The sequence below is a fragment of the Anarhichas minor genome, unplaced genomic scaffold, assembly GCF_050575085.1.
Source record: "Anarhichas minor isolate MPS153535 unplaced genomic scaffold, ASM5057508v1 ptg000026l, whole genome shotgun sequence".
NCBI lineage: Eukaryota > Metazoa > Chordata > Actinopteri > Perciformes > Anarhichadidae > Anarhichas > Anarhichas minor.
Genome location: NW_027466472.1, coordinates 12,227,116 through 12,253,941, shown reverse-complemented (window position 1 = coordinate 12,253,941; position 26,826 = coordinate 12,227,116). Strand labels below are relative to the sequence as shown.

The 26,826-nt window shown below is 41.4% G+C and overlaps 1 protein-coding gene across 5 annotated transcripts in view; it reads right to left on the bottom strand.

Annotated features, from left to right (window-relative positions):
• Window positions 1–1,105: 1,105 nt before the first annotated feature.
• Window positions 1,106–26,826, bottom strand: part of LOC142958994 (muscleblind-like protein 1) — a 59,656-nt gene continuing 33,935 nt past the window's right edge. For 4 of the 5 annotated variants that reach the window (XM_076100084.1, XM_076100085.1, XM_076100086.1 and 1 more), the window contains 8 exons: window positions 19,774–19,944; window positions 13,245–13,463; window positions 9,946–10,185; window positions 7,717–7,864; window positions 6,763–6,792; window positions 5,832–5,920; window positions 5,400–5,473; window positions 1,106–4,781 (listed from right to left, as the gene is read on the bottom strand). In XM_076100084.1, coding sequence (XP_075956199.1) covers window positions 5,417–5,473; window positions 5,832–5,920; window positions 6,763–6,792; window positions 7,717–7,864; window positions 9,946–10,185; window positions 13,245–13,463; window positions 19,774–19,944 — 954 coding nt within the window. In that variant the 3' untranslated portion in view covers window positions 1,106–4,781; window positions 5,400–5,416. The remainder of the gene's footprint in view (window positions 4,782–5,399; window positions 5,474–5,831; window positions 5,921–6,762; window positions 6,793–7,716; window positions 7,865–9,945; window positions 10,186–13,244; window positions 13,464–19,773; window positions 19,945–26,826) is intronic. The other variant, XM_076100089.1, reaches the window with a different exon arrangement.

Genomic DNA, 26,826 nt, shown 5'->3' with positions numbered 1-26,826 from the left:
TGGACTGTGAGCCCCAACCGACAAAGAGATGGTGCTATCTGGTGGCTGTTCTGTGCATCACATCTTTAAACCGGCAGCATGGTTATCATTTCGCTGTGACCTGTGACTGGTTTCTGTGAAAAGACATCTAACGCTGAAGCCCCTGCAAACTGCAAGCAGGTGTTTTCAATTACTTTGGCTAATTAGACACCTTATCAGGACCGTGTGGACATGCGCAGACTGTTCTAATCAGCCACTTTAACTGAAAACACCTGTGAAACAGGGGTGGACAACATATTGTTTTAAATGCCAAAATGCTGACATGAAACGTGTCTCCTCCACAATGTGTGAACATGCTATGTAAGTAGAATGAATGGCCTCAATATCCCACTGACTTAATTTGCTTCATTAAAAAAAAATGTATCCGTTTTTATCAGTACATGTTTTGCAAAGATATACAATAATTACATGAAAAAGATAACAATATCTATTTGACAATAGAGGGTATCTGACGGTGAATAAATCAGAGCTTTTTTAATAGGATACAATTATAAAATAAAGTGTTTGCTTGAGTATTGGTGATTAGTAGAGATATTTCATCAAGTTTTCACTAGTCTCCATGACTCTGTAGTATTGTGAATGGCCTGTGTAGTACAGTGAACTATATATGACACAGAAATACTTTATTCAGTCACAGTGGTGCACTGTAAGTATGGCAACACATGTCATTGAATTTCTTGTTCAACATGTTGGCTTATTCAGAGGATTAACAATTCTACCTGACATCACGGTCCCAGCGTATTTGTGATTGGTTATTAATTAGAATGTGGCTTTACTTCAAGAAATAGTTCGACATTTGGGGAAATATGCCTATTAGCTTTCTTGCTTGGATGAGAAGTGGTGGTTATGTCCAATTGTATCCCCGTGTTTCTGCTTAGCTAAGCTAACTAGCTACTGGCTGCAGTTTTATATGAACGGTATGAGGGCTCTATCAACTTTCTCATCAAACCCTTGGCAAGAAAGCAAATCTTTTTATAAAATGTGGAACTACTACTTTAATTCGACACAACAACATTTAGCTACAAATCCCATATGTATGAAATAATGTACTAAGCAATTTCCTCAGTTCATTTGTAAATTTTTATTACTTTTTTTTAAAAATTCATAACAGCAAGAATCAAATATAGCAATGCAGGCCCCGTGGAAAAATGTGTCAAGAACTTTTTCTCTCTTAACCACAGACATCCATCAAAGTTGGTGCAGCACACAGGTTATATTAGCTACATTCACGACTTTAATTTTTACATGATGTAGTTTATAAAACCCCAGCGAACATTCCTACCAGCTTCAGAAGGTGCCGTTTCCTACCTCGATTTCATTTCTGATGTCCTCCCACACATTTCGTTCTGATGAGATTATATTTTATGGCTTTAGACTGTGGCAATCAGAGATGTTGTCTACAGGTGCTTTTGGTGGCCGGTATATTTAAACATGACACGTCCTTTCAAGGGGCCTGGAGCAATAAAACAAGCAAAAGTAATTGCAGCAGAAGACAGAATACATCATATTGGCACTACGAGCAGAGAAAACAAACAAGAAATGAAAAAAAAAAAAAAAAGAGTTCAGTTTACATTATATCATAAACGTAAGCATGCGTGCTTGTAGGAGATGAGAGATGACAAAGATGATCAGGACACAATTTCAAACGAACGACTTAATGACCAAACCACAAAACAGTATTTCAATCTAAAATGATTCTTACATTTCACCTGATGTTGAACTATATTCCTGTTTGGTCAGTTTCATCTACTAGAAGCACAGCTTACATAAACATAAAGAACATACTTATAAGCTATGGTGTTTGTGTTGCTTGTACTCTCCAAGTGGTAAAACTGTAGTGAGTATGTTCTCAGGAATCTTTTTTTTCTTCTTTTTTTTAAATAAACCACTATTCTATTTTTGTATTTTTATATATATATTTTATTCAATTACATTGATAGAATATTGTATACTGTAAATACATCTTTCTGTGTAACATATTTTCTTAATCAATATTGCTGCTGTGATTCTTTTTCAACGGTATATGTATTTCCTTTAACATGCATTCCTCTCTGAGTTAAGTGAGGAGACAGGACGTGTTGTGATTGGTTGGGCCTGGTAGGGCGTGGCCATGACACACAGACCTGTCAGTACAGGCGGGTTAGGGGACCAGACAAACCCAGTCAGGCCCTCACGCTGGAGGGTAGTGGACGCCTCCTCCGGAAGGTTACCTGGCAAACTACAAGCTGCTGACAAAAAAGAAGAGCAACACTCGACCTTTTCTGAAACGGGTCGGAGCGTGAGAACTCAGTGACCTTTTGATGCAAGCAATTTTGTTCAGCCTTTCATAAGATTTTTTTTTTTGTTATCCTAGCAAAATTCCGTGTCATTATAGACATACTTTTTTTTATTCAAAATAAGATCTCAATATACATGAATCTCTCTTTTTTGACTATGTACAGAAGTGCAAAAAAGTCAACCTTTATCACCTTTATCGCCTCGGGATTCCCCATCCCCTCCCTTGTTGTTTGCAGTTGGCTAAGTAAGAGACGGGTGTGCAGACTCAGCTCCCTACTCACCCCGTTCACCTGACCCCGCCAGCGACGCCCCCAAAAAGTGATCAAATATGCAGCTTGTTTTCCAACATGGCCCAATTTCCAGGGAGAGTAAAAATATTAAAACAATATTTACTATTTGAAATGGATACAGTAGAAAATAACATCTTTACTCTAAACATCTAAGAACTATATTTGTACAAGTCTTTTTTTCTTTTCTTGTATGACCAGTTACAAACCTTACAATCCTTAAAATATTACTCAGTTATCGGCGATGGTTGCCACAGTGACAACTTAGCCTCTCTGTTCTATTATTTCATCACTAGATACTCATATAAAACATTTTTGTTCAAAGAACACAAATAGACTAGAGAAATGAACAATATGCATACGGTTCAACAATATGCATAACGTAGAAAATATTGACTTTACAATCATAATCATACTAAAATGAACATTACATGGAATTTCAGGAAACTGTGCACGAGGAACACACAAACACACCATTTTGTTTTTTTAAACCTCATGTTCATTATAAGAATGATAAATATAATGAGCAAAACTAAAAATCCGAACTAAATATCAAAATATCAAACAGAATAAAGTAAAACACCAGAAATTGACAATAACATAGTGCTCTGTGTGTGTGTGTAAGTTAATATGGCGTGGATTAGGCAACTGGATGGTTCAAAATGGCATGTTGCATTGTGCTGACCCGATGGTACATTCTAAGGCTTTGGATGAGTAATACAATCGTTTATATTCTTGCCACTGTCCCTGTACTATCCACCGATTAAATATGCCTGAAGAACACCCAGAACACAACAAAAACAAAGACTTCTAGAGATCTACTCTATACACCCGATCCTACTTTGGGACCGCTTGTGAGGCACCACACATTTTTTAAATTTAGTCTCACTAGTCTACCCACGATATCTAGTAACGGTGACACAAAAAGACTTTGGCTGACAATCTGAAAACAGCTCTCAGGTATTCAACAAATATTTTTTAAATATGTCAGACTATATACACTACATCTCTACTTTGGCAATTTGCCTTAAAATATGCAAAACAAATGAAAAACAAATCAGGTCATACAAATCCATCACCAGTTGCATCGTGGATTTTGACTTCGTTCTCACAGCAGTTCGGATACCAACCGATCGCCCTGTTGTTTCAGAGCTATTCATCACAACATCTTCATCAATATGAGCTTTTGGTCTCCCGCACAGGCCAAGACCCCACAGAGAGATCCAGGCATTTCCTGTCCAAACAACTGACATCAACAACAAAACAACAAAGTCTGACACAACCCCGCCCCCCCCAAAAAAAAAAACCAGATTCATTCAGTAGAAGATTTGAGTAAAGCAGACAATCTGGGGCAGGTTATCTAGTCACCAGTGGTGCTACTGGGAATCACAGGTAATGAAAGGTCACAATAATGTACACTACATGCTGTCCAAGAGACAAAATAGACGTATTAAAGGGAATTGTTGGGTTTAACACTTCGTAGAACTGCTTTAATACCATTCATGTGTTTTTGAGATGTATGGCACTTTACAGGGATGCCTGCAAGGTTAAATACATGTGCTTAAGAGATAGAAAGGTAGGCTACAAGGGTTTGATAGACGCCTTACAGACATTCAGTTGCTATTTTGCCTCTGAGCGCACTCATGTGATTTCCCTTATCTCTGGTTTAAAAAAATGAAATCATAAACAAAGTCATTGTGCATGCATATGTGATTCTGTCAGATCATTCATTTCTTTTACCTCAAATTAAATACACGGTGCACCTTTGTGTAAACAAATTGAACACATATAGGTCAAAGACCACCAACCCATAAACAAAAAAAAACAACACAAGTCATGATTCTTGGTCAATGGACGTACCAATCCAGTCGATGTTTTTGACGACTACTCCACTCTTTTGCCTCATGTTAACATTCAAAGTGTGTCCGGTGAATGAAGGTTAGTTGCCTCCACAGAGCGAAAGGCAGTCTTTAATGCAAATGATGTTCTTTTCTGTTGTTGGGTAATAGTGTGCATGAAGTACACATGAAAATAATCCTTACAAACTGTGCCTCCTATATTAACATGCAGATTTATCCCAAACCAATTTAGATGTGGTTCTCAGTTTTGCTCTTAATGTTACAGGCATGAGGGGTGACCGCTAATCTCGGACTCGACAGCAGCGCGCTCCAGTTCCATCTGGAAAGAAGATCACAAAACACGGAAGAAAACAGATGTGAGGCAAGAGGACAAGCTGTTTGGTTTAGATGTTTCTTATTGTCTTGAAATCTGCTTCTGAGTTCACACCAAAGGCAAATTATGTCTTTTTACATATCAGCTTTTCTACGGATTAAACCAGCAACATATAACATGTTAATGTGAGTTTTAGAGGTGTTGGTAGGTGGGTTATGTTACGTTTAGACAGAGCCAGGCTGGCTGTGCCCCCTGCTCTAGTCTTTAAACTAAACAAAGCTAAGCTAAGCTAAGCGGCTGATGGCTGTAGCTTCATATTTAGTATTTGAGAGTGCTATCAATATTTTCATCGAACTCTACAAGAAAGCAAATTATTCCTTTCAGATTTATGTTACTTGATTTTGCAAAAATAAATATAAATAATACCATAACAACAACAATAATAATAACAATAAAAATGAATAATGGTAAAAGCCAGAACAAACAACTTTGTCAGCTGCAAAAAAAAAAAAAATGCAGTCGTGGCAAATCCTTCACATAAAAGCTATTTGGGTAAAACGTAGCACACCGTGCATGGTCCAAATGCAATGTGTGTGTGATGTTAGAGGGAGGTGCAGTACATACTGTTCTGATTAAGACTCCTACATCTGGGTCAAATATTTGTGACTGGTCAGATGGTCAGCAGATATTATTGGAATCTGATTGAGAGGAGAAAATAGAAAATGAGAGGGGGAGGGGAAAGGCAAAGACAGAAATAAATAAACAGGGGGACAAAGAGGGAGGGAGACACAAATATCAGTTGAAATGAGAACAAACAGTGCTTCAACATTTATTGATAATAAAGATAAGCATTGCAACTATCTAAATAATCACAGTTATAGACACTCTGAAAACCTAGCAGATGAGCCATGTGCACCATTCATGCATTTTGCAAATGGAGAGGCAAATGGGAATCATAAGATTAAAAAGGAAAACTGACAGCTACTGAAAAGTCAGACCTTATCACCAGAAGTGGGAAAAAAAGAAATAGAGGGAGAATGCAGGAGTGGAGCAAACCTGATTGGCTGTTGCCGTAGCAAAGGGAACACTTGTGGCAGATGTGGCGGCTGCAGACACGGCTGGATTAGCACCGTGCATCATGGGTACTTGGAGGCAAAGTTCACACAGGCGGTTAATTTAAAGCTCTTTTATGTTAATACTTCATTTGTACTTCTGTCTATAGAATGCTGATAACATGAGGAAATCCGTGGGTAGTTTTAAATAGCTTTAAATCAAATATATTTTCTAGTGATCGTTACTTTTCTTTTTTCACAATTACTCAACAAATGAGAACAGAAACAGACGTGTCGGAGGAAGGCGAAGAAACATCGGAGACATTCTTTAGGATGCAACGAAGCTAATTGGCTATTTTGGAGAGTGCAAAATAGATAAATTCAGGTGGCAGTATCTCTGAACAGGCTAGTTTATTGGCTTTTGTTTTACCTCACTTAAAAGGAAACTTTCATTTAATTTCATCATTTATTTTGACTACAATGAATATATTGTTGTATTTAACATTCAATAACTTCTACATCTACCACTACCAATACTAACTTTATGTTTATGAGGCATGTATAACCAGACAGTGTAATGAGGTGCTCTATAAATTAGAGAGCTTGGGATAGAAGTATAATGAGGCGGGGGGGGGGGGGGATGAACTGCAAGCATTTGGTGTCAGTGCAAAAGGGGTATATGTATTGCAGAGCACAATAAAACGCATTACCTACAATTGAAATGACACAATTAAATTCAGAATGTACAATTCACATTTGTATCAACAACACTGTTGGCTGAATTGAAAAGAGATTACCTATGCCGTTTTAGGCTAATGTCAAAGTCTAAATTCACAAAAATGGAGAATGTGCTCGCATTATGTGGTGAGTTGAATGACACGTGTGAGTGACTGCAATGGGCTCAAAGATAATCAGAAAGGAAAGCTGGCACCTACCTGTTGCAGGTGTCATGCACAATATCGAGCCTGTCCATCATGCATTTCAACAGGGAGTGGAGTGAATAGGGAGGAGAAGAAATCAAGAAAACCCATTACAAGTGTTATAAAGTCAGACATATTGGCTTTACCTGTGCTCTTTTACTGTTAACCTGCTGGCTTCCTTACTATGGTGATATAGCTGATTATATACTGAGTATTAATAATAACGTTACACATTAATAATCATTCCTTTGCTACACATCTGACTTGTTGCAACCACACATACTTATGCATGAAATATAAAACTCTGGCTCTCAACTCTCACTGCTCCGTTAACTGGAAGCTGAAATTAAACACTGCCAGAGGTCCCATTTTCCTGTCAGCAGCGTAACAGCTGTTTGCACAGAAGTAGCTTTGAATGACCTGCTTTCAGAGTCCTTCAATTGTTGCAGCGACCTAACAGTCCCAATAGTGTGGGACATATGAGACAGATGAGAAAATGGGACACAGTGTATGAAGACTATACAGTGGCCAGAGAGGAGTTGTGTGTGCATACTGTATATGCACACACACACACTAAGGGTGTGATTTAAACAGTTTAGTCTAAGCCATTAATAACATGGTACAACAGAATATAGACTATAGATACAAAGACCATTTTTAACACAATGTGAATTTGCTAAGTTGATATACTAAACACATATACATACAAAAAAGAGCATAATATCATAAACAACAACAACAACCCCGACTTCTGCTTCTCAACCTACACTAATGCTCTACATACATGCGTAGTTAAGTCCATGCAAGTTTGTTCCATCTTGTCACCAACAACGAAATCACACAATCATTCAGCCACTCCCTGCTGATGCCAAAACATAATCAGTTGTGACAAACAACAGCCAAGATTTGACAGCCAATAGCGATGAGAACACTGCCACAAACATGGCTTAAAGGCAGCTCGGGCCTTACCTGATGGTATGAAGGCAGCCTGCTGCTGAAAATGCATGTTGGCCAGGGCCTGTTGGTACTGGAATACACCAGCGTTGAACATAGTGGTGGCACCGTTGGCTTTTTCAAGTGCAGGTCTCTTTGGTAAAGGAGGCATGGGAGGGAGCCCCTGAAGAGGGGACAACATCAAAATAAAGGGATGGGAGTGAGGGGAACCAAAAGGATGGTAGCAGTGACATTCAGGACAGAGAGAAGAAAGAATTTCATTAGACGATAAAGTTGCCCTTCCAAAGCAGCTGTTACAAACACTGGCAAGCAAGCAGTGAACTGCACTTCCTCTGTCAGAGCAAGACAGGGCCGTGGTGCTAGCTGACAAACTGACATTTATCTTGGTAATGACAACAACAAAAAACACCCTCAGCACAATGTCACTGACCTTAAAATAAAAAGGTACATACAATGATTTTTTTTGCAGGCTGAGGAATAACTAGATATTTCTGTTATGATAACTATAATGACAACTATGATACTAGTTGTTGTATTGATTGTTGGACCATCAACAACAGGAATGATGTAGTTAGGGAAAGCTGCACTGCCAGCTCCATGATAATAGTACACTATAAGCCATGTTAAGACACCTCTTCAACAATTACACATGCAATATGGGAAGCGACAGAATCATGCAAAGACTACCAAACATTATTAGAGACTAAAATATTACAATTTCATGCCACCAATTATTTTCTTTTGAGATGCACTTAAGGTGATGAACTGACCACTGCCAGTGAAAAATGTAGGGGATTTCCTATCTAAGGCTTTTTCTCTTTTGGTTTTAAAACAAGATTCAATTATGCATTTTAAAAAAAAAGAAAAAAGTATGCTACAAGACATATGGCTACAATCAGTTCATCACCCCTCAGTGTTTCATCATAACATCCTTTGTTTGATAACTACAAAGGTATATCTACTACACCACAGCTACATGCCAAGCTAAAAGGTGAAAGGTCATAGTACCAGGTCAAAAGTTGCGTCGAGGGGTCGCTTCAGTGATTTGACAGCCGACTGAGTCTTAATTAGCAGGCAGCGAGCACATGATGGCAATGGGCCAATGGGGTTCAAGCGCATTAACATAAACCAGTAAGCGGAGGTGCATCATGGGGGCAGCAGTGCAGTGTGGGTTGGTGAGACAAAACAAAAAAACAAAAAAACAAAAAAAAAAACAAATAAAAACCAATCATTGGAATGCAATATACAACAATAACAAGACTAAGACGTGCACATTAATGGCTGTAGGGTTACTGAAAAGAATTATGGCCCTTGACATAGTTTGTTGTCGGAAGAAAATTCGGTTTTATCAACCTAGAGTTGAAGGTAATGGTGTTTTGGTTCAGCCAATCAACCACATTAGTTAAATTCAAATCTAAGGCAATCCAGGTTTAAAACAACAAATACTTAAGATAATTTAGTCCAAGTCTGTAGCCACATTGTGACGTCATTTCAAATGCCATACAAGCAGAATTAAAGGATTTAATCTGCTCTCGAGGTGTAACATTTAAAAGAGAGTAGAGGCTAAAAAGGGCAGATATTACCGACTCTATTGGTCAAATATGGAGGCAGGGGTGATCATAATATGCCTAATCTGGCTTTAACGTGAAAGGTCAACTGAAATCAAGCTTACCCTCCTTTCTGGAATACCTGCTGCATACTGTCATCTACAGAATTTGGCTGAGCAAAACCTCATTGTGTCCCTCTATTGAAACGTATTACTGCATTGCAGAGACAAGGTTGAAATGAACTGCAGCCTTCCCAGTTTCAGCAAAAATGTAACTCCTGACTGCGAACAACAGCAAAAATATGCAACTAACAAAGCAGCAAAACAAGGATGAGCAGGAGGAGGGGAGCAGTAGGCTCAGCCACATACTACAGCCTGCTGCTAACAAAGCACACATCGACCCTGTATCTTCATGGTGCGTATTGGGTCAGAGCTGAAGAGAGCGGGAACAGAGGAGACTGGGATGTGTGCTGGGAGGTTCAGTCAAAGCACAGGCTGGAAGGTCTTCTCAAACAACTACATCCATCAAATCAAGGCCCAATTAGGATGGTTTCCAGTATACTGTATGTGCTCACGTGGAGGTCGTGTTTGTTTTAGCTGATAAGGATTCCTGTGGCTGCCCAGGATGCTATGATACAGTACACGTTCTTTATTTTGAGTCCTGTGATTGGTGCTGTAATCTGTGGGCAGATACCTACCATGGCTGCAGCAGCCGCCGCCTGGTTGACTTGGTGTTGGGCGGCTTTGATCTTGGCCTGCAGGTGAGCCGGAGGGTGAAAGTACTTGCACTTCTCCCTCGAGCAGCGGCCCTTAATGTAGTCCATACACACAGTGACTGTGTTGTCGTTGGTGTCGATCATAGTGCTATCTGAAGGGTGGGCAAAGCGACAGTCGTTCTCCCCACGTGTGCAGTTACCCCGCTGGTATTCCCGACACACCTGGCGCACAAAAAACACATAAACAAACACGTTTTACTTTTATTTTGTTTACCTGACGATGAGACTACAAGCCTAAATCACACACACACACACACACACACACATAACTGCCAACAAACAGCAGACCTACACACACATTATGAAGTTACTTTTCACTTTACGTCACATTTGATGAAGTAATCAATCTGTTAAGTCATTTTAGAACTTGACAATAACTTTACCAGACAGACCTAACCAATCTCAGTGACAGGTACGGCCATTACTGTTGATTGATAAGCAGAACGGATCGTAACCAGCGTTTACAGACTCATCAATCACACACCATTTATCCATTATTCAAATGAGCTGTGTTGTTGTTCTTCCTCATGAAGACAGAAGGGGGCAGCATCTGCGTGAACATTTGGGGAAACTGATTGCCTCAGCCTGAATGTCGGGGCTCTACGTGGCTCATGGGAAATATGAGGCTGGTTGGTTACCCTTAAGGGAGGCTGCAGCTGACGTAATCACCAGCCCACAAATAATAACACACACACACGCACACGCAAGGTGAGTGCACATATATATTATGAGGCAGCTTTTTTGACGTGTTAATGGCTTTGCAATAACTTAAGATCTGTGTTTGAGCACTGGCAGCCACCACTGAGTCCAGATTGCACTCAGAATCCTATCCTACTCCAATTGAAATGTAATTTCATGGTACGTGGTATCGACCTATCAGTTATTGTAACAGAACAAGCCATTTGCCAAATGTCTGTTTACCAGTCTCACTGTCTGCATGCATAGAGGATGTGACTTGTGGTGTAACGGCTGTCAGACAAAAAGCCACCAACAGTGTAATCTACAAACTAACCCTGCTCCGTCTCCCGTCATGACGGCTCATCATCCGCAATCACCGATTCTGTGTGAGCGATGGGGCCGGATTCTCCCTCTGTCTGTCTGTCTGTCTGTCTGTCTGTCTGTCTGTCTGTCTCTTCTGTCTCGTGGGCACCTCCCTCACGCACTCACACAGTCACATGTGAACGTGCTCCTACACACGCACGCCCACACACATTAATTCCCAACCACTGCTGCTACTGGTCTTATTAATAAAGAAATGAAAAAATAAAAAGAAGAAGAAGAGAGAGAGAGAGAGAGAGAGAGAGAGAGAGAGAGACTGGCTTGTTGTCAGGCAGATGTTGGAGAGGTGGGTGAGGGAAGGAGGGAGAGAGGAAGCAAGGGAGAGAGAGGAAAACGTAAGAGTGGTTGATGAATAAAGAGTAAAGGACAGACAGATGGGGATCAAGGAGACAGAGTGAGAGTCTTTGGGATCGAGTGAGTGTGGCTGACATGGGGAAGAAAAAAATATTTGAGACGAAAGGTAAAACTAAACGGAAGCAATTTGATGTTCTCTGCACCAGGTGTAGAGCAGTGTGTTTTTCCTAACAGTGGTTAATCGTGCATTAGAGAGAGCTACGTGCTTAGTTGCACAAACAAATAAAGGGCCTGTTAATCATATTTATGTCCCTATGGTAACTGTCCCTCTGTCTGGGCCGTTTACATCACCATGGTTTCAGGTAAGCAACGTTATGACTGTATGCATGCCGAGCGGCCGCAGTGTAGCTCCATGGAAGAGCTCCATGGCAGAGACAGAGAGACTGCCGGAAAATGTTTCTCTCGCGAAAAACAGTCTGGAGCATTATTTTCTAAAATAGGAATTTCTCTCAGCCTCAAGGAAATAGCCCGTGACATATCTACTCACTGGTGTGTGTGTGTGTGTGTGTGTGTGTGTGTGTAGGTCCACAGAATCCCAGCTATGTTTATTTTGAACGACACACACTAGAAACTAGAATATGTCTGGCCCTTTTCACTTAGATATTTTTAGCAAACCTAGTTCCTGATAAATTAGGCTAGGGCATGATATCTCCCAATCAAAACACTTCACCAGCAGCTGCTGACCACTGGGCAGATATCTTGAGCAGATTTCTTTTCTGGCCCCAATTATTGCATTTGATTGTTAAATATTAAATATATGTTTCCTGGACTTTGCCGTGGAATGCTATCAATCTTTCGGCAGGCAGTTGTTTGAATCCCAGCCTGAATCGAGACCTGCACGCTCTATTTCAACAACAACTTCTTGCCTCCAAATGGCCTCAACCTCTATAACCAGTCATGACTCCTCTTGCCCCAACCGCTCCCCTGATGACCACAACAGGTCTAAAAAGGGATTTCTTCTCTACCCCTCCATCTCTTTCTCCTCTCATTGACCCATTCCCTCGCTCTGCATGTCATCCACTCATTCATCGGGCCCAGAGACTTCCTCAGCCTCACCCCCATTAATTACCCAGCTACCCCAACATTACATTTTAAATGTAACCTTCCTAACACTCCGGCATGCCTCCTGCCTGCCTCCAACGATTTCCCCATTACTCCGCTGCGAGTGTTTCCCGGGAGGGGCTGCATAATGGATGAGATTGACTGACTGTCCAATTAATGATTATCTGAACACAGCTAGAGCGGCACTCATCAGGTTTCAAATGACTGTTGGCCTTCACAGAAAACATTACGTTTTTTTTCCTGAAATTTACACACTGATACAGTATAGCTTGAGCTTGTGCCAAACAATGCTGCCTCCTGCCTGTTGATGGGATGCAGCATCAACAACGGTATTGTTTGTATACTCTCATTAACGTCTATCTCTCTCTTTGCTTAAGTCTGGCTAATGACAGTACTATGGTAATGGGTAGTTACTGTAACAGAAACTCTGTACCAGATACATAATTAAAGTCTACAAACAGAAACTGTTGAGGCAAGACTTTCCAACCAATGCATTTAATATTCAAATAGGCAAAGCCCACATTTCAAAGCTCAATCTGTTTGCAAAGCTGGTAAAAAAGAGCCTCACCGGGTGCAGTGTTTACTAGAGTTTTATTAATCTATTTTATAATCTGTGACTGATATGAAAGTAAGGGAAAAAAAACAATTATGCAAATCCTCTCATCTGTGTGGTCTATGGGTGTGCTCGTGCAGTCACATTTAACCTCTTCTGTGCCTCTATGTGTGTGAATGCATGTGTTGCTCACCTCCAGTCTGTCTGTCCTCATGAGTTTCTGTGCAGCAGCAGCAGCAGCAGCTGGTACGGGGACACTGGGGTTGCTGGTGACCAGTACATGGCCACTTTGCAGCATGTCAGCGGGCATCAGGCCGGGCGACATAGGGCCAAGGTAGGGGTTGAATGCAGCGGCAGCTGCCGCAGCAGCATTGACATTGGTTGCAAGGCTGGGTGTGACTGAAAACATGGGCTGTGGGGCAAAAGCAAAATGAGAGAGTTGGCCAAAATTGAGCTAAAAAGTTGAGCAAAACTATCTCACTCAGATTTGTCACAATGTTTACGTAGAAGAAAATGTTGAATATTGACTTACATCTACCAGAAAGCGTATTGCCATCCTTCCTCAATCCTACTCAAATTACTGATTGATGATATGTGATAAAAGATGAAAGTGAAATAAGTATGCAATCAGCAATAGCCAAGTAGAGGACAGGAACTGTGGTTGGGGATGTGTCTTTCATTTGAGTGAACACATAAAGGATACCTATGTGGTGTCACCAGTTCCCTACATGCATTACGCACACAGGAGTAATGAAGCTCTAGCGTAAACTCAGTCAAGGAGACTTCACTTGTAGTTTATTTATCATACATTCAGCCAGTCACTCCCCTCGCGCATATTCCCTCATAATTTCATCGCTGCCATGGTTTTTGGGCTGTCAATCATGCTATCAGCTGATCTCATCGGAGACCTCTCTTCCATCCTTGACCTTCCTTCATAGTTGGCCTATCATCTTGCTGCTGTCTATCTTTAAATATGATCGTCTCTCTGCCTACAGTGGGCTCCGTTCATGCAGCTGATACACGCGCTCTTCATCAGTCCAGTGTCTGTGCTTTCGGTACGAACCGACTCGAATGGCTAACGTCCACATTGACCTTTTTTTCCAGTCTCCTGTTATAACACAGTTTATGTCCAATTCCTCAGCAGAGGAGACACAGTCTTCTACCACGCGTTTGCCTGCACAAGCAAGTTCACCGGTTACTCCAGGTCACTCTGTACACCATGCAGTCTAAGGATAAATCCAGCAAAGCTGTCCATGCACGCCTCAGGAGTGATTGTCTTCCAGCCTCTGGCTCTCTCGTCGCCACCAGGCCTCCTCCTCGTTGCAGCCGACGCATGAGCCCCGGATGCAAGTCCATGCCGCTCAACACCCAAGGTAAAGACATAAATCAGGTGGCCCCATCCAGTAATTGTGATCAGTGTGCTATTTCAAAAGTTTCGAGGTTTCAACATTATTTAATTCACTCAGCGTCCCATGTTTGCCAGGGAAACTATTACCGTAAATACTCTAATAGCGGCGGGACTCGGCTTACCTCTACTACACGGGTATCAGGCTTGATTAATGCAGGCATATCAGAAAAACGCATTTGGGTCGTATCTATTGTTTCATAAGGGTATTGAAATATCCAGCGTTTGCTTTGTTAAATTCCCATAGAAACACATCATGCTGTCCTAGCCTACAAATATAATTCCTGTACCATTTAAAGCCCTATGTTGATTCACGTGATTTGAAACTTGCAGAAATTGTCATGGTAAAATCAACAAATTCCAAGGTTTCTATTTATGTTTTATTGTTTAATTTATCAGCAAAGTTTACCTTATGCCAAAATAGGCAAATCAATTCTTGACATGCACATAATTCATCCACCTCAGCACAGCTCTTAAAGTCAGTAGTCGGGATCATGTTGACCTCATTCAAGCAAGCCTCACTTATGCGTCAATCAGTCGTCGTCATCCTCAATAAAAGCACTCCTCTTAAAGATTAATGTGAAAGAACCACGCAATCGTGCCCTGTCAATGTGCCTTGCTGAGATTATACATACACGTGCATACAAATGTAGGTGGATTTTTGGTCTTCATTCACGGCTACCTCACTGCTTACTGTCTCCTCTGAATGCAAAGGTCGTACGCTCTTTTTTTGATCATAGCTGACCTCTGCATTCCATTCACGTCATCCACATGTGATGGCATGTGGCTGATATTGTTTTTTTAACGTGAGTCATCATGGCAACATGTGGTCCTAGAGACAACAACTGTAGTGGAAATACTATAAAAGTGGATTTGACTCCTGTTTGGTGAGTAAGCATTCCTTTTGGGGTAAATAATTCCTCATAATTCCATTGCTGTCATTGTTTGGGGCTATTAATGATGATATCAGCTGGTCTCCTCTATCCAATAGCACAGAGACACATCTACATTGTTAGCCTATCATCTTGCTGCTGTCTCTTTTTGAAATATGATCGTCTCGCTGCTTTTAGTATGTAATACTGCTGTTATGCGCCCCTCCATCACCATCAAACATATCATTTCATCAGCCTCCAGTCTGAGCAGAATCATCAGCCACCACCAGTGTCTGGAATACACCAGGGGATTTTTTTTTTTTTTGCTGGTGCTCAGGCCCTCGATTACAAATCTCCCTGTATAGGCTGTGCCAAAGACTCTGTCATGATTTGATCTTCACACATTAGGGGAAGAAGTCCTTTACTGTACAAACATGTGCTTTACTGGAGTTTGAAAGACTCTGAGAGGGAGGCTAAGGAGTATGCTAGCTGACATTGCGCAGTGCAAGTTTTCCCTGCACGTTCCTGACCTCAGCCCCAGTCAAAGGATTGTCTCTTGTACCCCTGCCAACAGGACACAGTGAGTAATAGAGCAGCGGCAGCCAGGGCTGTGGACAGCTACATTCCTCCCAAAAAAACCTCCTCACTGCGGCGTGGACTTTTTAAATTATTTCAGTGCTCCCCTCTGGAATGTCTGAAGAATTATGTTCTATCACAAGGTACTCTGGAAAAGTAGATGTATTTCTCTCAAGGTGCTGAGATATTCGAAGCTCAAGGTTTATATGTTGTCAGTAAAAAAAGACCCTCATGAGGCACTGATGTCATCCTGCAAGAAGTTTGTGATCTGAATGTCTCTTCACTTGGCATTGAATCGTTGCCAGTGATGATAGGACATTGCAGATTCTTGCTTTAAATCACAATTGGAACGGATTGAAAGCAGTTATGTTAAACTAAGTAGATTTACACAGTAGGAACAGAAAAACATCACACTGCATGTCTCCTGTCGGCAGTTTGTGTTGCTGCAGTGATGTTTATGTAGCTCTTTCTCAGACAATCTTTTAGTTACAAAGAGTTACCCTTTTATGTACCTTCAATCAGAATTAGAAAAGCATGTTATACAGAATGATCAATCAATTTAGATCACATATGTTACGATTTAAAAATCAAAGATGGCTTGTATTACAATGTTATGTGACAACAGAACGCTACGAGGGTATCTGATCGAGACCAAATAACTCAACTTGCTCTCGAAGACTTAAATAGAAAGATCAAAAGCAATGTGATCAGCTAGAGCTGTTTCAATTTTATACTATGCCAAGTGTGGTATAATTTAGTTTTTTACTGTGTGATTTGAAAATAACAAGCAGTCCATATTTACAACATTTAGCTTGATTCAATTGAGACCACAGCGTTCATAAATGTCACAATCTTTAAAGTTGTAGAATAAAGCCACACATTTTATATATCATTGAAGGCTAAGTTTGAGCAAAACGCTATTCAAATAGAAATTTTGCAAAATGTGCACAATGTCAACAAAAGATTTCCTTTTAAGTCCATTACATTTAACCATTAGGAAGAAACCTGACCTCAGATTTGTTGGATTGCGACAGTATTTTATCTACACTGTGCACACTCTGGACTTTGGTGCAACCATTTTAAACACTAGCCTACCTCCCTGCTCACCCCCCCACCCAAACAAACACATATAACCATACAGACGTAAGAATTCCCTTGTGGCTTTTATGGTTTCAATTCACTTATTTCTATGAGCTATCTGCACCAAACAAGTACACCAAAAGTGTGTGTGAGTGAATGAGTGAGTGAAACGTTACTGTGTCGATATAATTGTCATGTGGGCTGTCCGCTGACGTTGACTCTCTAATAAAAAGCATCACGAGCACCATCACTCACAGACGGCTGTAAGGGGCCTTAATTACTTCACCCTCTGCACAGTTCCATGCGTGAAATGAAAGCGCTCTCCTGCGCAGACGTAGGGAGGGTTGCCAGCTATAGACAAAAAAAGTGAGAGAGCAGCAGATATAATTGGGTAAAGATACCAGCGATGGGGGCAGGCAACTAAGCTAAGGACACAAGGGAAGGATGGAGGAATAAAGTCTGATTCCTGGAAATGCTAGTACCCGATCTTACCCTTTTATTCCCTTTGCACACAACATGGCTCTGTTTTTTTGACTTTTCTTTGCAGTGCAGGTCTAAAGCCATCTCTCCTCACTGCTGTCGTCCTATCTCCTTCACTTTTCCTACCTGTCTTTACTCTGTCCATTTATCTCTTCCTGCCTTACTCGGTCCTCCCTTTCTTCTTCTGCTGCGTCCTTCTCTGTCAGCCTGCCTCCCTCATCCTCTCCTCTGCTTACTTTCTCTCTCCCCATGACATGAACAGAAAGGGAAGGCCTTGCAGTTCCAGGGAGATCTATTGCTTCTTTAAATCCTTTCATGGTTTCCTCTGTTCCTCTCAATGGGCCTCTCGACTCAGCCCCTCTTCCCCAGATAAGGGTGATAAGCCATCGGCTAAGTGTCCATGTGCGTGGGTGTCCAAGCATGCAGCATCTGAAGCTCTTTTGAATAGTCTGAGACAAATTCACTCCACTGCTCTCACTTAAACATAAAGGGACAGAGGAGAAGACAGAGGAATTACTTCAAGCCTGACTGACAGGTCTCATTGACTCTGTAAGGTCTCATGGACCAGGCAGGGAAGGATTGATTTGAGCTGGCTGACTGGAGCTCCGGCCATCACCTTGAAGTTCTGTGGAGCATGCAGCACAGTCGCAGAGCCATTTCTAATGTAATTTACTGCGTCTGTGTGTGGGTGTGCAGCCATGGATTTGTGGGTGTGTTACATGATGATAATAATGTAATACTTTATCGATCACAGTGTGGTAAGAATTCAGTGTCTGATGCCCGGGCCACGTTGTTCTTACGTCGCTTGATTAATCTGAGCTAACATGATTTTAATGAACTTGTGCTGAAACAAGTAGTCAATCAATTAGCCAATTGACAGCAAATGAATCGGCAAACTATTGACTATATTGAACTATGTCATTTGAAGGGAAGTTCGGCCCTAAAGTTTCATGGTGGAGAAAGTGCTAACTAGGGTATGTGGACTATCTTGAGTAACCGAGTCTTGATTTCTCTTTTGAGCTTTTCAAATTCAATTAGTTTTTGGCGCTTTGAGCACCCCAAGCCGAGAGCCATATAGTCCCATTATAATTACGAGAAGGCAGACGTTAAGTTGTTGGTTTATGCTTTAATTGAACAGCTCGGTTCATTTTGATGCTGCTAACCTGGCTCTTCAAACACAGTTGGAGGATAGATTTGGTCATTTTGGCTAGTGTGAATGAAGGCAACACAGAGTCAAAACCATTGTCAGCATCTTTAGAGCTGACCACAAGTTGATCAAATGATTACATTCTGTCACGATCAGGCTTTGCCCTGTGTGTTCTGTGTCTTTGTTTCTTTCTGTAGCTCCTCACTCACCTAATCAGTTCATTCAGTGCACCTGCCAGTCACACTCACCTCATCAGCTCATTTAGTCTCACCTGTTCACTCTGCCTAGTCACTATTTAAACCCCTGTCTTTCACTCACTCACTGCCAGATCATTGTGTTTGTTTCCCGTCCAACCCGCCCGTTTTGCTCGTCCTGTTCCCGGTTTTCCAGTCTGCCTGTTCTGCCTTTTCCTGCCGGATTTTCCTCCTCGTCTTTTGTCTTGTCCCTGGATTCCCTGTTTTTGGTTCATTAAAAACCTTTTTTGCACTACACCTGACTGTCTGCGTCTGAGTCCTCATCATGCCCCGTGACACATTCATGTTTTGCTGGCATTAATAGACTCTTTTCCTTTAACATATTCAATTAAATGAAACCCAGAAAGTGTATTAAGCATAATACAGGCAGTTTTAAAACACGGATTAAACGGCATAACGTATATCGAGCAATCTGTCAGAGTTCGTCCAATTAAAATGTTAATATTTATTGAAATGTTTTTTTGTTGTTTAAAACGGAAAAGTTTAGTTGAATTTGTCTCTTTTGCTCCAGGAATCACAAACTAAATTTGTATGCGTTGTCTTTTTTTCGTGTTCCCTAATTTAATTCCATTCTCTAGCCTTATTTGTCAAACGTATGTATTAAACTATTAAAACTATTTAAAAAAAAACAATGCCCCACAAATGGCGCTGGGCTATAAAACATAATAGGAACAGTCAATAATGCAGGTCTCTGAGCCCTCTGGCTCAAAAAGACTTTCCCCAAAACACAATCATTACAAAAGAAACCGCTCTAAACGATGAAAACATGTTCAAAACATTTGGTTTCTGCTCTGTAAATAACAGATATATTTTGAGAGAATGAACCCATGTGTGTAGATAATGAGTGTAATTTTTTTCTTTATGTTCATTTGAGTTGTGTATGTATGCGTGCATGCGTGTCCTCTCACCATTGGCTGTAGCTGCGTGCCGGGCATCATGGCGTTGGCAAGCTGCATCTGCTGGGCCAGCATGGCCATGTTTTTCTGCTGGATGAGGTTGTTCCTTCCATTGATCTCCAGCTGGGTCTTTAGGTGGGGGGGAGGATGCAGGTACTTGCAGTTCTCCCTGGAACAGCGGCCCTGATTGGGTGAGAGAGGAGGAGGAGGAAGTAGGTGGAGACAAGGGTGGCGAAAGAGAAGAAGAAGGGATAGAGAGGATGGAGGCGTGAAAAGAGGCGAATTAGAATAGTGTTTCCTTTAACCGTTGTCTAATGTAAAAAAGTAATGAGCCTTGACTTGAGTTACAGCCCTCTGATTTAGCAGGCGCTGACCTAACATCCCTGACATCTGGGCCTGCCACTGGCTTTGCCGTAAAGACTGATCAGTTCTGCTTTCGTTTCCCCCTTCATGACCTAAGTTGTGCCCTCGCTACCTTCCTTTTTTTTTCTCTAGGTCCCATCGAAAGACAAATTAGCAGAGATAGAGCTGTCTATTTGCTTCTGCTAACAGATTGTAATACACTGAACAACAAAGACAAATTGACGGAGAGAATGATGAACTGTCCCAATGGTGATATGGATACTTTTCACGATCCATCAATCTCAATTTGACATCTTTAAACTGTGTGTTTTGTCAGACCAGCAGTCCAAAAGCCAAAGCTATTTATTTTACTTGAAATTGTTTGTGTTAATTAATTCTTGCAAAGTAGTAGCAGATTAATTTTCTCGTCGTTTGAATAGCCACTTCGTCAAATAATGTTTAGCTTGTGTGCAGTGACCTCTTTCAATCAAAAGGTATTTTCCTTTTTCATTTCTTGAGATCAATTATGTTACAAGGAATACAGGCACAAGTTCAAAAAGGTCAAGAACACACTTTTTTATAACGGTTGTTGAGTAAAAATAAAGACAGAAAATTCAAAGGAAGACAAAGACCTGAACTTCTGCTGCACATCATTTTAACTAGCAAAGACCCGCCCCCTCGTCCGTCCTACCACCTTAGAAGCTGTCCCACTCGATGCTGGATGTTTTACATGCCCCGGTGAATTACTATTGATCTCCTCCCAATTGAGACAAATGACTTATGAGTCAATACTTTACATCGTTTCAGAAAAAGAACAGGCTGGAGAAGTGATGCCAGATCGATATGAGACTTCTGTGACAATAGCGTAAACACGTCATGGGACTTTATCTGATAATCTGCTAGTGTCTATAAGCAGCGCAGTGTGTGTCTGGGTGCTTGGAGCTGTGGGCGAATATATTCATCCAGCAGCCAGCAGCCCAAGGGGAGAAGGAGGGAATGTCATTTACACTCTCATAATGCCTGCTCCACTGGACACTCCCCCGGATAGGTGTAATATTTTAGATATCTCCTCCTCTTTTTTTTACTTCCCCTTTCTCCTTCGTTCCCTCCCGCCTAAATCCCCTGTACATCCCAAGCCCCATGCCGATATTTGTTCTCCTCATGATGAATACAGAACAGTTGCAGTGCAGAGGTGCTGCTGGGATCATGCGAACATATTCATGTCTGTGTGCAGAATGTGCAAAGTAGAAGTACGACTGTGTCCCTTTCACTCTCTCGTCTTGTCACGCCTCAATCCCCCCCTGCCCATCAAATGCATCCTCCCTCCATATCTTCCCATTAGTCCTTTTATATAAATCTATTTCCATGGGGATAGGGAGAACAACCCCGCGACAACTCCACAGGACCACCTCCCATGGGGAATTAAAGGTTGGTTGTCATGCTTATCTCAGTGAGATTACCTGCTGCCCATGGCAGCCCACTATGACACCTGCTTTCACAACCGAACACATGCACTGTCCCATTCTTCCTCTATTCCCCCCACCTCCCCTCTTTCCTCTCCTTGTCTCGCCCTATCTCTCCATCTCTCCCTTTTATTTCCTTGTGCAGCCTGTTCTGCCTAGCTACAGCAGGAAAGGTACTTTGCAAAGGAGAGCAGCAGAATGTCAAGAGTTCTCCCAGCGTTTTCATTGGCTGAGAGCTGAGAGTAATGGTATTCCCAGCCTGCCGATTGGCCTAGAGGCACACATTAACAATGTTCCTAGTCTGGCTCATTCCTGTGTGGCTGTGACTATTGATCAGTGCTAATTGGTTAATGTCTTTTCAAGGCACATTCCCCATGGGTAACTAGACTCTAGCATGTCAACTCCAGCCGAGAGAGTGTGTGTGTGTGTGTGTGTGTGTGTGTGTGTGTGTGTGTGTGTGTGATTAACAGTGACAATGCAGAGCTTACATGAAATACCCCAAGCACTCTTTGAGGGCAATCTCTTTATTGGTTTACAATGGGCAACTAAGGCAGCTTTACTCAATATGTTCTATGTATATATATATATATATATATATATATATATATATAATAGATCAAATGTGTTTGTGTAATGTTTAAAAGGTGTTCATTGTAGGGGCGACTGTGGATCGGCGGTTCGATCCCCGGCTCCTCTAGTCCATGTCGATGTGTCCTTGGGCAAGACACTGAACCCCAAATTGTTAAATTGTTGTTTTACTTTTTCACCGTTCATGTCTTTTTCGGCCACAGCAGGCAATTGTTTTCAGCAAAAGTAAATCTCTGAAAAACCCACCGTACACTACCAGCTTAACACCAAACAGCAGACAAAGTTAGTGGCTAGCTGGTGTAAGTGGAAAGCAAACGGGCGTGAATAGTACATTTACATTCATCAGGTGGCCAGAACATGACCTCAAATGAGTGTGTCATTGTCATGTGTCAATAAGCAAGTTTTAAACAATGCCAACATTTTTAAATACAATGTAGAGTGAACAATGTGTAAGTTTCATCTCCATCATTTGAAAAACATGTTACAAAACCACAATTAGCATGAAGAATATTCTGTGATCAATGAATGAATGAATGTTTAGAAGTTGAATCAACAGAATACAAGAATGTTTTTGCACTAAAATCTTCTTTCAGCAAAGCTAAAGGGACTTCTAAAAAAAGACTTGAAGGAGAGAAAGCAAAACATTATGATGGATCGAAAAAGCCTTGTTTGGGAATGTCTTTCTTTAACTTCATTTTAAGGTCAGTGGCTTTCATGTGGTTATCTTCTCAGTCAGTTGTAGTTGGAGCAATAACATAGTGAGGTGGATTTACTTATAATGCAGTGCAATCTGATGTGGATAACTGCTAATGTGTATAATCATTAATATGTTTTTGAAGGACGTACTGTAGATTATTTTGTTCCTTGGAGGTTGACACGGGTGTGAACCCATTATCTCATGAGGATGAAGGCGAAATCATACTTGTTATGCTTGAAGTGATGAGGATTTGCCTCTCTGCAATTAGAAAGGTCAGCACTGTTTTTGCCAATAGACCCATTATCTATTGCTGTTGATTGAACAATTCAATCCAGTGTGAAGTCCCCACCGATCACTGCCTGCTTGCTAATGTCTCTCCTGCCCCTTTTCTCTGCCGTTTCCCCCGCTGTCTACACCGTGTCAGTATAGGTTAATGGTGAGTGTGTCTGATCCAAAGCAGTGCTCCCTCTGGCTTAGAGCGTATGGCTACCAGACTCTACTCATGTTGACTCTGTTCCTCCTTCACCTGTCTGCCTGTCCTCCGCTTGGACGCTAATATGCTAACAGACTGCATACGTCTGTCTTTCACGCATTCTCTCAATTGCTCCTTCTTCCTCCTTGTCTCTTATCTGTCGGTCTCTCTCCCATCCTACCTTTCAGCCGATTGTCTAGACTGGTCTGCTGTCATGGCCTTTGCACCAAACAAATTATATTCGTTCCTCATTCAAAGCTACAAAACATGATTTAACATGTCAGGGCAAGGTTTTGGTACACAGCCTCCACGAAGTCTCATCACCAAATATAGATTCTGAAACTTGAACCAATTCGTTTTTGCCAGGCTTTGGCTGTGGCAAAGCATAGCTTCACTGGCTTTTAATTGGCAAGCCATTAAAAAAAAGAGAACCAGCTGTCACAGACCCCCTCTTAAGTGTATGTGTTTGCATGTACACGCTGGGGAATGGGGAATGGGGCTTTCTGCGCTTGTAAATCAACCTTGGCCTCATTACACCGGATAGCTTTCAGCCATAAATCAGCTCCTGGACACACATTCACTCTTATTTTATTTTTTAGGATGATAAAACACAATGTTTGGGGTGGCAGAATGTTATTGATGCTTATTAATTAATCAGTACAATGGGAACAATACAGCTAAATCAATTCCCAGGTGCCTACATATACATGGCATACACACAAACACATACGTGTCCTAACCTTGAGTTACTTCAATTACCACTGCGGCATTTTCACTGCGGTTTCAGGTATCACACGTGTGGCGGGTTTTGACCTCGGCAACACCATGGTTTTAATCAGGATCACATAATCCCCCGTGATGAGGATGTTACATCAACGAGGCCGTCCATGAAAACAACAGTACGCCAGGACAGTGGGCACTGGCTTTTCTTAACCCTTTAATTTTCACCCTTTGGACACGCTATAATCTTAAAGCTGCTCAAATCAGTATTTTTAGATTAGCAAGGGATCAAATGTGTAATGAGTAGGTCAAAGTGTTAAACTCAGAGACTCATCAGCTCAACGGAGCATTTGAGTGTCTTTCAGCTTATTGTTTTAGTTCAGTCTCAACATTCATCAACCTTAAGCTCTTGCAACCCCAAATAACTCTACTTGCCAGACAGCAGACAGCAGACTGACAAGTGATTTGTGATAGCTGGTGAATGTGGTAAAGCTTTCAATATGATAATATGATGTCACCCATTGGTTTGTGGACTGCAGTTTCGAAGCCTTGAGTTCGGCCTTGATTTTGCAACCATTGAGCGTAAGTTACCATATTTGGTCTGCGAAGGAGTGACATAAAGACGAACGTCAATCACGGTAAGCCCGCCCTAAAGCATACTCCGCTTTATGTTCTATTTAAGTGGGACCATTATTTACTGAATTAAGGAGGACTTGCGACTGAGACCATAAACTCATGTTTACAATGTTTACTGAGGGTAATAAGTCAAGTGAGAAGTAGGGTCATTTTCTCATAGACTTTTATACAGCCAGAGGAGTCGCCCTCTGAAGGACATTGGAGACGATCCACATTGGCTTCACTCTTCAGAACCGGAGGTTGCCGCCTGCTAAAGAGCCAGATATTTCCCTCTAGAGTTTGTGTAGACGGAGCTAAAAGTAGACCAAATATTGGATTTTACTTGACCAGAAACACACCTCTGAATGAATACTAATATTGCGCCGTAGATGTATGAATAGGCAACTGCTTGATAAAAAAATGTATTATTGCAGGTATAATGTTTCAGTTATGCCACCATGCATTATACACTGTGTTTTCACAAAAGGGCACTGCATTGGAAATTACCACAGTTATCAAAAGACAAGAATCAAACCCATCAATACATTTATCTTTTTATTTATTACATGTCACATTTTTGAACAATATATGTGAAAGTTCTAAATAGTGTGTGTGCTAGCAGAGCAGTGTGTGGTAAAAAGGATGAGAGGGATTAAAGGTCTGTAATTGTACATGATGCCTTACAAGAAAGAGACCATAGTTTTGGCCAAGATATGATTGTATTCTTCTGGGTTAGATGGGCAGACCCCGTAAACTAAAGAAGATTGATCTTAATGCTGAATATACTTTGAGGGCAAATCTTATCGTGTTTCTTACGATAAAACGCAGGTCATTATTGTAATGACCGTCATCCATTTATCCATCTACTCTCTTTCTTTGTTTCTTCCTCATAGGCATACTAAAAGCACAACATTTTTCTAAACTTCATTATTTAAGTTTTTATTTCTGGTTTTGTACAATTATGATCCAGGCTGCAGCATTACTTTATTGCACTTTTTTTTTACCACAACAATACCATCTTTTACTGATGAGGTTACTGTCACTCCTTTTTTTTTGTGATGCCCGGTATTTTTTTATTGATCCCTACGTTTTCGCGTAAAACCATATCTGCCAAATTATGGGTCAAGGCACTTTGAGTCACATGTTTATGAAGTCACTGACTTACTATTTAGGTGTGTGTGTGCTGTGGGACAATACGATCAACACCTAAAACCCTCGGTCTTAGTTGTTGCCTCGGGTAGTTTGGCAGCTCTCTGAAAGATGTGTCTGTGGAATCCCAGAGAATAAAACCTGTGGCAGCATTCCACTCACGGACCAGCAACAGAGACAAAAACAAGAACAGAAGAAGAGAGTGGTAGACAGTAGGAGAGGTACGAAAGCAGAAAGAGGGAGATTAATATTAATCAAAGAAGCATGTCTGACTGATTTCAGCAGCGTCTTCACTGGCAGAAATCTACATCCTCTAGGGTTGAATGGCGCATTGCTTTGCACCAGACCCTTCTCCACGTTTCCTTCAGTAATCACCCATTGATTCTAAATGAGCTTTTAATCTACCCATCCAGAGTGACCAACTCTGATTTAAACACACATAATATAAAAGCTTCTGATCCTTTCCGCATTCTCTCTCTCTCGCTCTCTGTCTCTGTCTGTGTGTGTGTGTGTGTGTGTGTGTATGCACATGCTGTGTCTGAACTCCCCTCAGACTACCGAATATCGTGACCAGTGTGATAACTGTAGAGCTCAAGTCCGGACGCCACTGTCCCAAACCCTTGTACATTATTAATTCCCCCCCCCCCCCCCCCATTGGCACCCTGTCTCCCTCCTGCTCCTAAAGACGGCATTAATCAAGAATACGCTGTCTGGATGAGGGCCGTGATGAGAATACTTGAGCACACACACACACAAGCATGCGCTTTCTTGACCAAAGGTAAGCATACGTCAGACAAATTATGACATCAGATGGAGCACAAAGAATGGCCTGTCTGAGGACTGAAAGTGCTGCCAGACTGGCCAGTGACACATACACACACACATGCATAGCACATTTATTAAGCCATACACACCAGCTGCAAACCACTGACCCATTATGTCAAATGTTAGGAAGTCAACCTGATGACAAACATGTTTTTTTCTTTGAATTCAAAGGAGAAAAACATCCGGTGTTCTTT